This window comes from Alternaria ethzedia (genome assembly GCF_023757985.1).
Source record: "Alternaria ethzedia strain BMP 0044 chromosome Unknown scaffold_31, whole genome shotgun sequence".
Lineage (NCBI taxonomy): Eukaryota > Fungi > Ascomycota > Dothideomycetes > Pleosporales > Pleosporaceae > Alternaria > Alternaria ethzedia.
The window spans coordinates 110,451-125,919 of record NW_026056224.1 but is presented as its reverse complement, the minus strand read 5'-3'; the positions used below and the strand labels follow the sequence as shown (position 1 = coordinate 125,919).

The following is a 15,469-nucleotide window of genomic DNA, read 5'->3' as shown; positions in this document are numbered from 1 at the left end:
CTAGCGAGAGGTCATATGGAAGCCTATCATATCTCTGAGAAAGAGAAAAGGATCCTTGTCCTTCTAGAAGGGGAAGTCCAAGCAGTACGCCGGCACCTTGAACTACACCGCAAAAAACATCTTGTGGCAGCCCGCCCCATGTTACTACACTCTTGCCGAACGTCTTGGAAATATCGACGGCGTCCGCCATCGATGTGTTACTGGTCACAAAGGCAGCTGTGATCTGGCTGGAGCGTTAGGCAGGCTTCGAGGCCAGTACTCGCTTGACTATCTCCATGATACTGAGGCTAACAAGCTCAGAGTATCCATCTTAGTGCACTAGTACTATGTCGCCCTGTCCGACTTCGAGAAGCAAGACTACCTTGCAACTTGATGCGAGAAGGTAGCCTCCACGACACATATATAACCAGCTCATCTCCCCACCTTGATCACATTCACACCAGACCTCCAACATAATTCATCGAACTGGACAATAAAAGATGTCTCGCGTATCAAGGCTCGCCTCTTTCCTTGCGCTGGCCTCAACGGGTGTAGCTCAACTTCCGAACATCCAGCCGTTCACTGTTACTGGATCTCTGGACGGGTACGTCTGTCACGTTCGGATATGAATTCGATGCTAACATAATGCAGTTGCAATGCTAAGAGCACGGAGTACAATTCCGGTGGTTCAATCTCAGTCAACAATTGGAATATTGAAGTGCCACAGAATCTCATCGTTCAGTTCCCCGTAGTGTGGGCACCGTTCCGGGAACTCTGCGATGCAGGAGCCCTTGGCTTCGAGACTACCGTCGTTGGTAACATTGTGGGCGGTAAAGTTATTGCTGGACAGGTTTCAGTCGCCCAACGCTTCGGTCTCGAAGGCAGCCAAGGATATATCTCGGCAATCAACGATGACGGTACGCTTCAGATCGCCAGTGGTCCAACTGTCCGAATCAATGACCCTGATGGCCTATTTGGACCCCAGTATAACTCTCAGAAATACTGGATCGCCGACACAGCTAGTCCTTCGGTAACATCGTTCTCGGGATTTCCTATGTGTATTCCATACTCTGGAAACACCGCCAAGTGCTCAAGCTCCAATCGGCCCAACAGTCAGTCGTTCACGCCCCAAGATCCACTCAGCATGGTTCCGTTCAAGGTCGGCGACTTCATTGAGTACTCTGGTCTCAAAGTTGGTGGCAATGAAATCCTCGCCTCGTCGATCGTGTGCATCAGCTTGCACATCACGACACAAGCTAGCGAGAGTGTACCCAACTACATTCGCGTTGAGGACTTCCTCATTGGCGTTCCTGACAACTCACCAAATGTGGAGTTTGCCGATATTCGCGTGATTGGTTTCCTGTCCAGCTGCTCCGGCGCTATAGTCACTATCAGTGCTATTGACGTCGACCCTTGCACGGGCAAGGAAACATATCGCCCCATCGGTACAGCAACTCCAAAGCAAGAGACTCGCTGCAAGTGGGAGGCTCGCATTGCTTCGCCAGCTCAAGCTCCCTTCACCCGCGAGTACCGCATTACGACCAACACACCGGTTAAGGAGACTAAGGACGGTATCAAGGCTGGTCAATTCATTGCAGCTGTTAGCGAATGGATCTTCCCTGAGGTCGATGTGCCTGGAACCAACCCGCCAGCCTACCCATTCAACGATATCCGTGGATTGGTACAGGGTGACTTCCTTGATGGCAAACAGTACGGACCTCTGTCACCGTTCCCAGGTCCCAGCCCGCCATCGCCATCCAAGATCTGCAGTCCCGCAGACATCCCAGACCCCAACGCAACCCCTTCAGCTACTCCCTCAGCTACCCCTTCGCCCAACCCCAGCCCAGATGAGCCAGCTACACCACAGACTGCCCCAATCGCCTCTGTCGCAAGCTTTGCGTCTGCTCTGCGCGTCGGCACTAGTGTAACACTCTTGGGTTCCAACACCGCTGAGGGTCTCAAAGACACTGATCTGAACTTCAGCTGGACCAAGACCGCACCTTCTTCGGCCACCGTTAGCATCACCAACGCCAACAGCCCCAGTGCCACATTCCTAGCACCAAAAGTAACAACCGAGACATCCTTTACCTTCGAACTCACCGTCACCTCCAAGACCGACGCCACAAAGACCAGCAAGGCAACCGTCACTGTCAAAATCAACCCCACTTTGGCTGACACCGTCACCCTGGACACGTACACCTGGGAGTCGAAGCAATCCGGCAGCATCACTGCGACATGTACCTCCAATGTGAAGAACGGAGATAACAAGGTCATGACGCTGCTTCTCAACGGTACCATAAAGCGGACTATGGTAGCTGTGAACGGAAGTCCAGGTAAATGGACATATAGTGCTAGGGATACGGCGAGGCCGAACAACTTGAAGTGTGTGAGTGATTTGAAGGGAGAGAGTGCGGTGAGGCAGGGTACTGCGACGACGAGAAGAAAGAGAGCTGTTGTTTGGTAGAGGATGCTTGATGTATGTAACGATTGACGAACGATTAATGAGTACCAAAGTTTCTGTTCACGGGACACCTGCACTGCTGACTGTGACGGCTGGGTCGCTAACCAGCTTTCGGCAGCGAGCTGAGGCTGAATGTTCCCTCTCACATTTCTTGCCGATCACGTCCTGCTGTCTCCGCATAGGTAGACTGCCGCGAGGAAGTTGCACGTCTGCTGATACAGACAGAGTATCAGAAGGAAACAGCAAAATGGGTCAAAGACACCACCGATGGCTGCTGTACTCGAATACAAGAAGATTCGTCTAAGGGAAGAGTCGCTATAGGAGGATGTGACCTTGAAAGAAGTGCATAACAACGCCGGGCCCAAAAGAGAAGTTATACCAGAAGACTAACGTTATGTTTTGAACGGAGACGATGCCGAGCTGATCTAGAGAGGAGATTAAGGGGTGAATGGAAACTTCGATAGCGCACATCTAGCCTTAATTGCGAACCGTGAAAGTGCTGCTGTCTTCAACACTTTACTCTGAGATACCTTTTCTGGCAGCGCTGTTTATAGTAATGTGGAAATTTGGTGCTCTAGAGGAGTCATAGCTGTTGGCACCGCCCCGCATAGTCATCCAGGAAATCGTGACTGCAATCAAGGCTTCCCAACGATTTACCTGACCTGGCGATATGACCCACGGGTAACGGACGGGAAGAAGACGCCTCGAAACGAACTCAACCGTGGATCGCATACAGCTTTCGACAGTATGCGACAATATTGCCTTTTGCGGGTATCTCAGGGGCTGGCGGGACGATCCAGGGTATTATTGCGGAAGCTTGTCTGGTGTGGATGTCTTAGCGTGAACAACAAGACATGTCAACACCTCACGCCGTCTACTCACTCACCCACGATATGGCGACTGCAATCAATGGATACTGTGGAATCTGCTCATTATGGTAGTATCGTGAAGTACCGTTCCATGGGAGGCAGGTCGGCGACATGACTGCGAGATGCGTCATGCCGCTGTCGTACCGTGGAATTGTTGACATCGAGGCTGCAATGGCTCGTCTCTACACCCAGGTTTCGCAACAGTAATCAATGTTTTCTCCAAAACTTGCTCTATACGGCGTGGTCGTGCATGCGCGACTGAAAACTCTTTAAGTTGAGTCAGGCGTTAACGGGCGAAGTATGTCTTTGTATCGTGGTGCTGCGGGTGGTAGAGGGCGATGGATGGCATCGGTCCTTTTAGCGACCGCGAAAAGTCCGCCGCAATCCATAGTTTTTCATCTAAACTGCCTTGTCAGGAAGTCGCCACGACAAATGGTGTGTAGTACAGAGCGGGTATAGGAGTAGGTGGAGCGGCCCAGGTGTCGAAGGATGCGGATTGCCACTGTGGCGCCGTCATGCGTGGCTCACAAGGCACCGGAACGCCAAACCGTCCTCTGTAATTTCCATGGATTTCTGCTATGATCGACGGATAATCTCAGAACCTGCTCAATTGGGAGACATGAAGTGGAATCTTTCTGGTATACGGTACTCTGCTTAGTGAGTCGGTGGCCTTACGACACCAACGCTTGTGAGGTCAGACGTGAGAAGGGCTTGTCGCGTGGAGAATCGACCACGGATGCATTGCCGGACGGTGAAAACGTTGCCGTACAAAAACAAACCATACATCTAGTCGAGATGTCCATTGACACGGGCTGCCGTGACCTCTGCGTGGTGTGATTTTGAGTTTGGCGTATTCAGGTACGATGCCTTCCAGCTCTTCCGGGTGGACTGAGGACGCTGACGATAGCGTGTGGTAACGGGGCTAGGGGGATCCGCCGCACCACGCCCTGTGGGACTGTGACGGCGAAGGGATCCAGTGTGGGCCTCGGATGTGATCGTGATAACAGTGCGATCGTGTCTGTGGCAGCGATTAAGAGTGTTTTGCTGTGGGCCTATTTCGGCAATGCTTGCGGGTGCGGGATCGGCCATGTCGAGCTCGCAAGACAAGACGAAAAGCGATAACGAGCGTACGGCGTATTCGGACCGGAGTGAGGCAGGCCCGAAAATAGACAGGCAGCAGGCTTTCCAAGGTTCTCTCGTGGCAAGTGTGGCGTTTCGAGAGCATGACCAGAACTGAGCCACAGAAACGTGGTCAAGAGAAGCACAGTGCGAGCAGCGCCTGAGGGCCTCTGCGCGTCCTGAGACGACGCCTCTCCTCTCCCACACCTCCCTAACGAGCACCATGACCCAATGAGTCTCTTCTCGTCCTTTATTATCGAGCCCGTTGTGCGCCATGCACGCCGCTTCTCAGGCGTTGGCGAGGCGAGCCATGACGGAGCTCGGTCTCTGGCATGTGACAATCACGACTCTGCGTCTGCGGCAGTGCCACGGCGGGAGCACGAAACGGACGCGGGCTCCGTGAGCGCACGTGAAAGAAACATCACCGAAGCACCTCACGGCCGGCCCACAGTGCTGGGCGACGGGTTCCGACGTTACTCGTCGTTCTCGCAGCGGCCTCGCAGCGCGGTTGTTGACGAGGAGCAGAGCCATGACGATCTGCCAATAGACACCCCAGTCGACATGTCTGCGAATCCATCCCGCACCCTCGCTGATCAGTTCCGTCACCTCGACTTCGACTCGTCCCGCTCGACTGCGCCGTCGCCCTCGTCGCTCCGTCCCGCCAGCACCCCCAGCCAGCATGCCAGCGCCATGGCTGAGCTGCTCCCCGCTGACGATGGCATGGCCCATCTCCGCGAGCGCATCCACGAGATCCGCGCCCTGAGCATCTCCGACCAGGAGCGCGCCCGCATGATCCACAACCTCATGACGGAGAAGTACAACCACATGCGCCCGACGTCCCCCGCGAGCTTCATCTCACACGACCGCCCCTTTACCCCGACTTCCGGCCAGTCCCTCTTCTCCGATGTCCATGCGTCATCGCCCTACTCGTCCACCACAGACGTGACCCCCGAGATCTCGTACAATCTGCGCGAGGGCGACACGAACCCCACGTATCGGCCCCATCACGACCACGGCGCAGAGCACGGCGAAGACGACGAGGAGGACAGCGCCGAAGGGGAGCTTGTGCTCGGCTGCCAGCATTACAAGCGCAATGTCAAAGTGCAATGCTTCGAATGCCGCCGCTGGTACACGTGCCGACACTGCCACGATGCAGTCGAGGACCACAACCTGAACAGGAAGCTGACACAGAACATGCTGTGTATGGCATGCGGTACGCCCCAACCAGCAGCCGAGGTGTGCAAGAACTGTGAGACGGAAGCCGCATGCTACTATTGTGACATTTGTAAGCTCTGGGACAACAACAGCAAGAAGAAGATCTACCACTGCCCAGACTGTGGTATCTGCCGGCGAGGAGAAGGTCTGGGCAAAGACTTCTATCACTGCAAGGTACGTCCTGCTTTAGACGCACTTTGGACTAGACTGATTGTGTGCAGAGTTGCAATGTTTGCATATCCATCTCTCACGCGACCTCGCACAAGTGCCTCCCGCGTGCTACCGAGGGCGATTGTCCAATCTGCGGCGATCATCTCTTCACTTCGTCTACTGCTGTCGTGTCAATGCCTTGCGGCCACTATCTCCACAAAGGATGCTACAACCTCTACATGCAGACTGCGTACAAATGCCCAATTTGCAAAAAGAGTGCTGTGTGTATGGATCTGCAGTGGCAGAAGTTGACTCAAGCAATCGAGGGTCAGCCTATGCCAGAGCAGTTCGCAAACACACGGGCAGTCGTCCAGTGCAACGACTGTTCAGCAAAATCTTCTGTCAAATATCACTGGCTTGGCAACCAATGCGGTACATGCGACTCGTACAACACCAATGAGCTCCGCATTCTGAACGGGCCAGAGAGTGAAGAAGCTGCCAATGCGATACTAGACGCCGACCTTGATTCAGGCTCGAGATCGCCTGTGAGCGTCAGCTCGCCCTCCTCCCAAGCACCACTTCGTTCGCCTCGGTACTATTTCCAACCAGATGAGCCTGAAGAGACATGGCTACCAGGTCAGCTGCCCTCTTTCCCTTTCCAGATGCCGCAGTTTCCTGGCAGACCGCGCATGCCGCAGATGCCTCAGATGCCACAATTTCCATCTCTACCGCAGTTCCCACCGCTGCCAAACTTCCCACAGATACCGCAATTTCCACAAATGCCTCAGATGCCTCAAATGCCTGATGCTGCACAGCAAATGCTTGAACGCGTGCGCCAATCCTTCGACGCTTATCTCAACCCCACGGGAGATATCCGAGCTGAAGATGTGCCCTTCATCGATCTCAGCAACGACGACCGCGCTGAACGTCCCGCGACAGATGGTACCACGGTTAAGGAACCGTCACTCCCGCAGTACGTTCTTGAGCGGTTCACGCAGTCGCTCGTGCGCTTCAGGAACGATTTGAATCCGGCTTTGTTCGAAGAAATTCCGACATTAGATCTCTCGCAAGATCGTGATCCCGAAGGGTTGCAGTTCTGGGGTGAAGATGGTGGGCGGCTGAATCGCTTCGTTGCCGGCGATGAAGACGATGAGGACGACGAAGACGAGGAGAGTAGCAGCGATGAAAGCGAACACCATGAAGATGAAGACGACGATGAGGATGATCTTGATGTTACCAAAAAGCGCGGTAAGGAATTCGACCTGCCAGGTCATGTGTAAGGAGTTTGCGGAGCGGGCGTTCTGGGAAGGCAAAAGGATGTTCTACGAATATTGCTTTGGTGCGGGCCTGGTTAACAACCTAAAAATTCACGAAAAGCCATTTTATAAAGCAACAGATACCCAAATAGAAACACTTTGTTATTGAGCCAAACGCACCATGGTGTTCCAGTTACTCCAGGGCTTGCACGAGCCTCGACTCACGTGCGCTATGGTCCGTGCTCAGCGCGCTAAGTAAGCGGGCACACTGGTGGCATCCGATTTTCGAATATCGTTACTTTTCGACCTCCAAGCCTCAAACTCGCATCCTCATCGTCGACTAACCCCCGCAGCGAGAACCTCTGTCAGTATGTATTGCGCTCCCAATCTGTGCTCAAAACAGTCGATTTGCGCAACAGTCGCGAATCGCGATCCCAGCTGATTGCTGTACTGAGCATTTGCTAACATATTCTCCCTCCAGAAATGGCCCCAACCACCAAGTCCGCCGGCAAGAAGTCTGCCGGAAAGACCGGCCGCAGCGCCATCGCCGATGTCGTCGCCCGCGAATACACCATCCACCTCCACAAGCGCGTATGTTGATTCAGTTTTGTGAAGTCCACAGATGGTCTCGCGGAACCTTGGGTGGGTGCTCGACCAGGCCGATCACACTGGCTTGAGCACCTACCCTTGGCCACGCAGGCATTGGGCGGAAGACTGAAGAGAACATAAGGCTAATACATTGGGTATAGGTTCACGGCGTAAGCTTCAAGAAGAGGGCCCCCAAGGCTGTCAAGGAGATCCGCGCTTTCGCTAAGCAGGCTATGGTATGTGCTATGGAAGAACCACCGGCCCATGGCACGCGCGCTACGTGCGCGTGCTGTCATGGTGCCGCCATTTGTACAAACTCAGGCTAACTGTCTCGATGTAGGGCACCAACGACGTCCGTCTAGACCCCCAGCTCAACAAGAAGGTCTGGGAGTCCGGTATCAAGGGCGTTCCTTTCCGTCTCCGTGTCCGCATCTCCCGTAAGCGTAACGACGAGGAGGGCGCCAAGGAGAAGCTCTACTCCTACGTCCAGGCCGTCAACGTCAAGGACCCCAAGGGTCTCCACACCCAGATTGTTGAGGATGCTTAGAGGAATCCCGCGAACAAGGGGGAAGGATGATGTGCATATCAAAAGCATGGCGTTCCGGCGGGTTGTGCTGAGTAGCTACTATGGATATCTAGAGCGAAAGGCTGGTGAAATGATACCTCAATGACAGATCATGCCCCGCCACGTTTGATGGACTTGGAGACTTGAACCACTTCAATTGCCTGTTGCCAAAATGAGTGATACATTCGATATGAAATGCTTGCGATGGACAAAGTCTTACCATAACTGACAGCAACGCAGACATTGTCTACCTACGTAGATGACGCCAACTTGTTCACTACTGCGCACAGGAGTTAAGCTTGATAGTATAGTAGTAAGCTGCCACATGCAGGCCATGTTCGGCTTCTCGCGCTTTCCCAGAAAGTACCTTGCATAAGCGGCTCTACGTAGCTCGGCCCTGGGGGGAGCCGAACATTAGGTGCTTACCAAAGCCTTGGATACTGCTCGGCATGTTAGTTGCTCCAATAATTCCTTAGCAGAGAATATAGATAAAGCATACAGAGCGACTTCCAACATGCAATTTGCATAATCTCGACCTTCATCAATCATCCCCAGTTGACGTCAGACACTCGTCTTACCCCCGCCTGTGACACGCGAACCACCAACTTTCACAACCCAACTATCACACCACATAGCCATTCCTCACCCTGGAGAACAACCGCAAACATGGTGAACTTCAACATAGCATATACGTCCCGTATCAATCCCGCCGGCGCAACCCCGGTACTCAACCAAGCACAAATCTGGGCCGGCCTACAGCGCAAGATCCGGTTCGCCCAAGAATTCGTCCCTGTGATTGAGAGTTGCGACGTACTCGAAGAAAAAGATGGTGTAGTAACCCGGGATGTCAAGTTCAAGAAGGGAATGGGGCCCAAGGACCAGGCCAAGGAGGTTGTCAGGAGCTACTGGCCGAGTTGGGTAAGTACAAATCGTTCGTAAAGTCGACGTTTTTGGCTGATGATGTTTGAAGGTCGATTTTGAGCAGGAGGATGGGACGCATATTCGCAACATCGTCTCTGATGGTCCGTCTGGCGAGATCGAAGACTTGAACATGACGTACATGTTTGAGTTTGTTGTGCCGCATGTGCAGGAGGGGACTCCGGAGGCGGAGAAGGAGATTCAGAAGTTCAAGGGTGTAAGTACTTACTCTTTTTGTCAAGATTGCGCGCATGACATGTGCTGGGGTTCGATTGGTTGCTGACGAAGTGACAGATGGCAAAGAAAGCGGTCGAGAGCAGTATTGATGCTATTCGGGAGATGGTCAAGGACGGGAGGATCAAGGAGTGAAGTCGCTTGTAGGCTCATGGAGAGGCTGTATCTGCACCTGGGTAATCAAACGATTCCACATACTGAAGAATTATTTTTTACTACGACTAGCCAGCAAGCGATAGTGTTGTGCAAAAGCGATGTCCGCTGCATCGCGCGATCCCCACATATACGACGAAACAACAAATCTCTCTGTCCATTTGTCCTGCTTTAGAGCCTTCATAGCCATCTCTCTGTTGCTCTCAGTGCGAAATAACTGAGCTAGTTGCACAATACCTGGTAACATGCGCTTTTCGACAAACTCATCTAACAGGCCCTCCTGTTCACATAGCGCCATCATCAGCAGGTTGTATATGAACCTGAAAGACAACGAGATACTGTGCGTTTCCGCTACCTTTCTCAACCCAGCATCAGCGATGATCGGTCTAGTCCTAGAGCCGTGGAGTGAGTCATCTATATCGTGACCAGTATTGAGGTAATCGAGACCTCTCATGAGGATGCGTCGCATTTCGCTGAGAACGTGGAAGTCTGAAGTTCTGTCACACGCTCGGCAGACACACTCAAAGCGTAGTATACGGTGACGGTCGTCCCTAGTTCTGTAATCAAAGTCTGTTTCGTAACAAAAGAGTATCTCGGCGCCGGCTTTGATGTCACAGGTGGCGTAGCTGGTAATGGAGTCGTCAGGTTGAGCGTCATCTGGAATTTTGCAGTTGGGAAGGCAAGAATGGTTGAATCGTGAATGCAGAAGGAAGAATCCATGCGCCATGCCAGGTTGTGCGGGGATAGTGAACGAGTTTTCTGCGAAAGCTCTCTCCATGGTTGGAAAGATGCCGTCGCCATTGTCTCGAACACTGAGGAACTGGGCTTTCTCTTTCTTCGATAGTGCGCAGTAGGCGGCAAACACATCTCTTTCCTCAATCATCCGATGGGGCTTCCGGATGACGAAGAGAGGCTTTTCTTGTAGAATCTTTTCTCCTTTGAGGATCTTTCGCGTGGCAAATACACCCCATCCTTTCCCAGGTGAGACACCGAGTCTGAAAGGAGCATCGTTGGGGACTTGGATGCTGTGGTAAGCTGCCCAGGTCATGCTGAGGTTAGGTCATGCTCAGCGACGCGAATTTGGTTAGACTTACGGTGGTTAGCATTATTTTGGTGTGAATCCATGGCTCTCGATCATTTCTTAGCTCTGCATTGCCGGAAAATGTGAATTACAGTTTGAAGAAGTAGCCGAACAAAACCTGTCAATGATATGCTGTGCCACAAGCGAACCTGCTGCGAAACGACAGGCAGCTTTGTAGCGAACAGGCGGCAAGGCACGCATCATGCAAGGAGCCCCTTGATGGATCACTCCATTGTTTCTAGCTTGATACTGCGTTCTGATGTATTTCGTACAGGCCTTTCAATATCTTGCGTCGACGCAAGGTTGCATCTGGCGCAAATGCAAGCCATCAGATGTCTCGCATATATCCGACGGGCTGCCTGGTAAGGCGTCCAGCTGTGACCAAGCTGTCCAATAGTCTGATTGAGACCACCATCGGCCACTTGGTCGCTCGATCGAATCATGACAGATGTGTGTCTTGATGATAATGAAAACATCAAGTTATGTGAAGCCGTATAACATCTTCAGAGACTGCTTTGTTCGGGTGTAAATGGTGCTGTTATCGCAGAGTGGGTAGTCTTGGTCGCCATGGTGAAATTCTCAGAGTCAAATATAGTGATCGTGTCTAGATAAATGCAAAAAGGCATCTGCATGCATCGACAATGCGGCGGAAGTGTCGATGTGAGGAGGAAGGATGCAGGGTATCAGTCGATCGCGTGTGGAGCCCTGAGCACTAGTGCTTGCCTCTCGGCACGGGTAGTTCCAGTTGACAAACGCGACTTCACCGCGAAACCCGTGCCTCTGCAACAACGTCAGCGCCTCCCACCCCCACCACTGCGAGCAGCCAGGAAGACGGACCCGATTCAGGTCTAGCAACGCCCGACTACCAGTAGCCTCAGCAGCAGCTCGGCAAGCGTGCCCGCACAATCTCTCCGCCGCCCAAGTGCCCCACCTTTGTCTGTACACAACTTCTGCAAGGCAGCGAACCTTTGCGCGCCCGCCCTCCGCCCACGCCCCACGCGCCCATACGCAACCGCTGCAAGAAGCTGAGCCCACGCTTGAGCTTCTTGGGGACATAGACGATATCACAAGGCTGATTGGGAGCTTTTCCCGCCGCGCTGCAGCCCGCCATGTCTCTGTCAATTGAAGAGCTCGACGCCACAGTGCGCGCCTTCTACGAGGGCCGCGGTGAGCAAGTACGTATCTATGCGACCCCGGCCAAGGCGTCCCATGAGAACACGGCTAACATGTCGCCCACTATAGCAAAAGCAAGCTCAGGCTACGCTGAACCAGGTAGGCGTCTGCAATCACCATCGCTGTAGGCTTGTCCCGCTAACCCTCGCATAGTTCAAAGAGAACCCAGATGCATGGCTTCTTGTTGACAAGATCCTATCCGATGCGCAGTACCCGCAGACGAAGTGTGAGTGCAGCGACGTGCTACAAGGCTGGTGGTCCTCGTTGCTAACAGTCGGCAGATCTCGGACTCCAGGTTCTCGACAATGTCATCATGACTAGATGGAAGGTGCTGCCTCGAGACCAGTGTCAGGGTATGCCACAGAACACTCCGTCTTCCGAGCGCTGCTAACCCAGTCAGGTATCCGAAACTTCATCGTCAACTTGATCATCTCGCTGTCCAACAACGACGAAAGCCTCCGCAACGAGCGCACCCTCCTAAACAAGCTCAACCTCGTCCTCGTCTCCGTCCTGAAGCAGGAGTGGCCCCACAACTGGCCGACCTTCATCAACGAGATCATATCGTCCTGCCACAGCAGCTTAGGAATATGCGAGAACAACATGGTCATCCTGCGACTTTTGTCTGAGGAAGTCTTTGATTACTCCGAGGAGCAGATGACTTCGGTCAAGCGAAAGGAACTGAAGCAGAGCATGTGCGACGAGTTCACGGCCATCTACCAGCTCTGCTCAGAGGTTCTGCGGACAGCCACCGAGGCGTCTCTGATTAAGGCGACACTCGAAACCTTATTGCGCTTCCTCAACTGGATCCCTCTCGGCTACATCTTCGAGACACCTCCAAGCGGCCAAAGCCTGATCGAGACCCTGCGAAGCCGATTCCTCGAAGTCCCCGATTTTCGCAACATCACCCTGAAGTGCTTGACTGAAATCGCCGGTCTACACACAGAACCTGCATACGACGATAAGCTTGTTTCTATGTTCACCGAGACATTGACGGCCATCTCGAAGATCATACCTCTTTCCCTGGACCTGAAGAGCACATACTCTTCAAGCAATGGTCGGGACCAGGAGTTCGTTCTGAATCTCGCGCTTTTCCTGACAAATTTCTTCACCATGCACCTGAACGTCATCGAAAACCTAATGAACAGGGACTTCCTCACGCATGGCCATTTCTACCTTATTCGCATAAGCCAAATCGACGATCGCGAGGTTTTCAAGATCTGCCTGGAATACTGGACCAAGCTCGTCTCGGAGCTCTACGATGAGATGCAGGCGCTTCCCATAACGGACATGAATCCTCTCCTGAACATGGGCATCCCCGGCAACGGCGGTCGCGAGTTGGCCAACTACCCTCTACGGAAGAACAAGTATACCGAGATTTTGTCCAACCTCCGAACAGTCATGATTGAGAAGATGGTGAGGCCCGAGGAAGTCCTCATCGTCGAGAACGATGAAGGTGAGATCGTCCGTGAATTCGTGAAGGAGAGCGACACGATCCAGCTGTACAAGTCCACTCGCGAGTGCCTCGTCTTCCTTACCCACTTGGACGTTAACGACACCGAGCAAATCATGTCGGAGAAGCTGGCCCGCCAAGTCGACGGCTCAGAGTGGTCATGGGCTAACTGCAATACCCTCTGCTGGGCCATCGGTTCCATCTCTGGTGCCATGAACGAGGAGACAGAGAAGCGCTTCTTGGTCACCGTCATTAAGGATCTACTCGGTTTGACTGAGATGAAGCGAGGAAAGGACAACAAAGCCGTTGTCGCCAGTAACATCATGTATATTGTCGGTCAATATCCTCGATTCCTCAAGGCCCACTGGAAGTTCCTCAAGACAGTCGTCAACAAGTTATTCGAGTTCATGCACGAGACCCACGAGGGTGTACAGGACATGGCTTGCGATACGTTCATCAAGATCGCGAACAAGTGCCGACGACACTTTGTTGCTCTTCAGCCCGGAGAGACCGAGCCCTTCATCGACGAGATCGTTCGCAACCTGAGAAAGATCACCGCCGACCTCTCACCCCAGCAAGTCCACACTTTCTACGAAGCCTGCGGTTACATGATTAGCGCACAAGGACAGAAGAGCATGCAGGAGCGCCTGATCGCCGATCTGATGTCCCTGCCAAACTCCGCATGGGACAACATTATCGCCCAAGCTAACCAAAACCCCGCTTGCCTCCAAGATTCAGAAGTCATCAAGATTGTTGGTAACATTATGAAGACTAATGTCGCAGCATGTGGTTCAATTGGACCCTACTTCTACCCCCAGATCGGCCGGATATACTTCGACATGTTGACAATGTACCGCGCGAGCTCACAGCTTATCGACGAAGCTGTCCAGCGAGAGGGTAACGTTGCAACAAAGATGCCCAAGGTCCGCGGCCTTCGTACGATCAAGAAGGAGATTCTGAAACTTATCAACACATACGTTGAGAAGGCCGACGACTTGGAGATGATCCACAATAACATTGTGCCGAAGCTGCTAGAAGCTGTCTTGATTGACTACAAAAACAATGTTCCCGATGCTCGCGAGGCCGAAGTGCTGAATGTCATGACGACGATTATCAACAAGCTACATGTACGTTGGCGCCCCAATCTGAGCAAGCACATGGTCGGACTCGCTCAGCCACTATCAAAACATATGCTAACCTTATCGCAGAGTATGATGGAGGATCAGATCATCAACATCATGGACAGCGTCTTCGAATGCACCTTGGACATGATCAACAAGGACTTTTCGGAATACCCCGAACACCGTGTCGAGTTCTTCAAGCTTCTACGCACCATCAACCTCCGCTGCTTCCCGGCTCTGCTTCGACTCGATGCCCGATCATTCAAGTTTGTTATTGACTCCTGCATGTGGGCAAGCAAGCACGACAACCGTGAGGTTGAGAGCGCCGGTCTGTCCATGTGCTTCGAGCTGGTTTCCAACATGTCCGAAACAGACCAGCAAACCTGCAACTCCTTCTTCCAAACATTCTTCACGACCATTCTTCAGGATGTATTCTTCGTGGTCACTGATAGCGATCACAAAGCCGGTTTCAAGTCCCAGTCGATGCTGCTGGCTAAAATGTTCTGGCTTGTCGACTCAGAGAAGCTGCAGGGTCCCATATACACGTCGCCAGATATGGCTCAGGCAGGCACCCCGAACCGAGAGTTCCTGCGGAACTTTGTCGGCAACCTGCTGGCGACTGCCTTCCCCAACCTCCAGACGTAAGTTCTATCCATTAGCTTGTATGACCCATGCTAATCAAATTCAGTGCCCAAATTGCATCCTTCATCGATGGACTGTTTGCGACCAACTCCGACCTGAACCGTTTCAAGGTCATTCTGCGCGACTTCCTGATCTCCCTGAAGGAGTTCTCTGGCGACAATGCTGAGTTGTTTGCCGAGGAGCGTGAACAGGCTGCCAAGACCGCGAAGGAGCAAGAGCGTGAACGAGCTATGAAGGTCGGTGGTCTGCTGAAGCCTTCGGAGATGGATGATGATGAGTTGTGACTTGACGTCGAGTTGAACGCAAATGTGGCTACGCGCACGCCCTATGATAGCGCACGCGCTCCCCACGAGTCTGCAGAAAACAAACGCTCCGACGATCTTCTCAATGGATGGGACATGTATGGCTTGTGAGTATCAGTGGTTATGGTGACTGAAGAGACGGTCGCGACGCTGCGTTGGATGGGAAGCGTAGAGTCAGTCGTATCGGCAAACT

The 15,469-nt window shown here is 52.9% G+C and overlaps 5 protein-coding genes across 5 annotated transcripts; all 5 read left to right on the top strand.

Annotated features, from left to right (window-relative positions):
• Window positions 1-479: 479 nt before the first annotated feature.
• Window positions 480-2,443, top strand: J4E87_009007 (uncharacterized protein; the record flags this gene model as incomplete). Its single annotated transcript, XM_049380588.1, has 2 exons — window positions 480-583; window positions 631-2,443. 2 exons carry the CDS (start codon window positions 480-482, stop codon window positions 2,441-2,443), a joined length of 1,917 nt encoding a protein of 638 aa, XP_049229651.1.
• Window positions 2,444-4,659: 2,216 nt separating this feature from the next.
• J4E87_009006 (uncharacterized protein) lies at window positions 4,660-7,073 on the top strand (the record flags this gene model as incomplete). The annotated part of the gene is made up of 2 exons (XM_049380587.1): window positions 4,660-5,817; window positions 5,910-7,073. The coding sequence occupies 2 exons, from the start codon at window positions 4,660-4,662 to the stop codon at window positions 7,071-7,073; spliced, it is 2,322 nt and encodes a 773-aa protein (XP_049229650.1).
• Window positions 7,074-7,281: 208 nt separating this feature from the next.
• On the top strand, window positions 7,282-8,184 carry RPL31 (60S ribosomal protein L31; the record flags this gene model as incomplete). The annotated part of the gene is made up of 4 exons (XM_049380586.1): window positions 7,282-7,288; window positions 7,531-7,640; window positions 7,799-7,873; window positions 7,978-8,184. 4 exons carry the CDS (start codon window positions 7,282-7,284, stop codon window positions 8,182-8,184), a joined length of 399 nt encoding a protein of 132 aa, XP_049229649.1.
• Window positions 8,185-8,868: 684 nt separating this feature from the next.
• J4E87_009004 (uncharacterized protein) lies at window positions 8,869-9,489 on the top strand (the record flags this gene model as incomplete). The annotated part of the gene is made up of 3 exons (XM_049380585.1): window positions 8,869-9,120; window positions 9,173-9,337; window positions 9,415-9,489. 3 exons carry the CDS (start codon window positions 8,869-8,871, stop codon window positions 9,487-9,489), a joined length of 492 nt encoding a protein of 163 aa, XP_049229648.1.
• A 2,208-nt stretch (window positions 9,490-11,697) lies between these two features.
• Window positions 11,698-15,258, top strand: XPO1 (Exportin-1; the record flags this gene model as incomplete). The annotated part of the gene is made up of 7 exons (XM_049380584.1): window positions 11,698-11,763; window positions 11,831-11,860; window positions 11,915-11,987; window positions 12,043-12,114; window positions 12,162-14,338; window positions 14,420-14,973; window positions 15,021-15,258. 7 exons carry the CDS (start codon window positions 11,698-11,700, stop codon window positions 15,256-15,258), a joined length of 3,210 nt encoding a protein of 1,069 aa, XP_049229647.1.
• Between the last annotated feature and the right edge of the window lie 211 nt (window positions 15,259-15,469).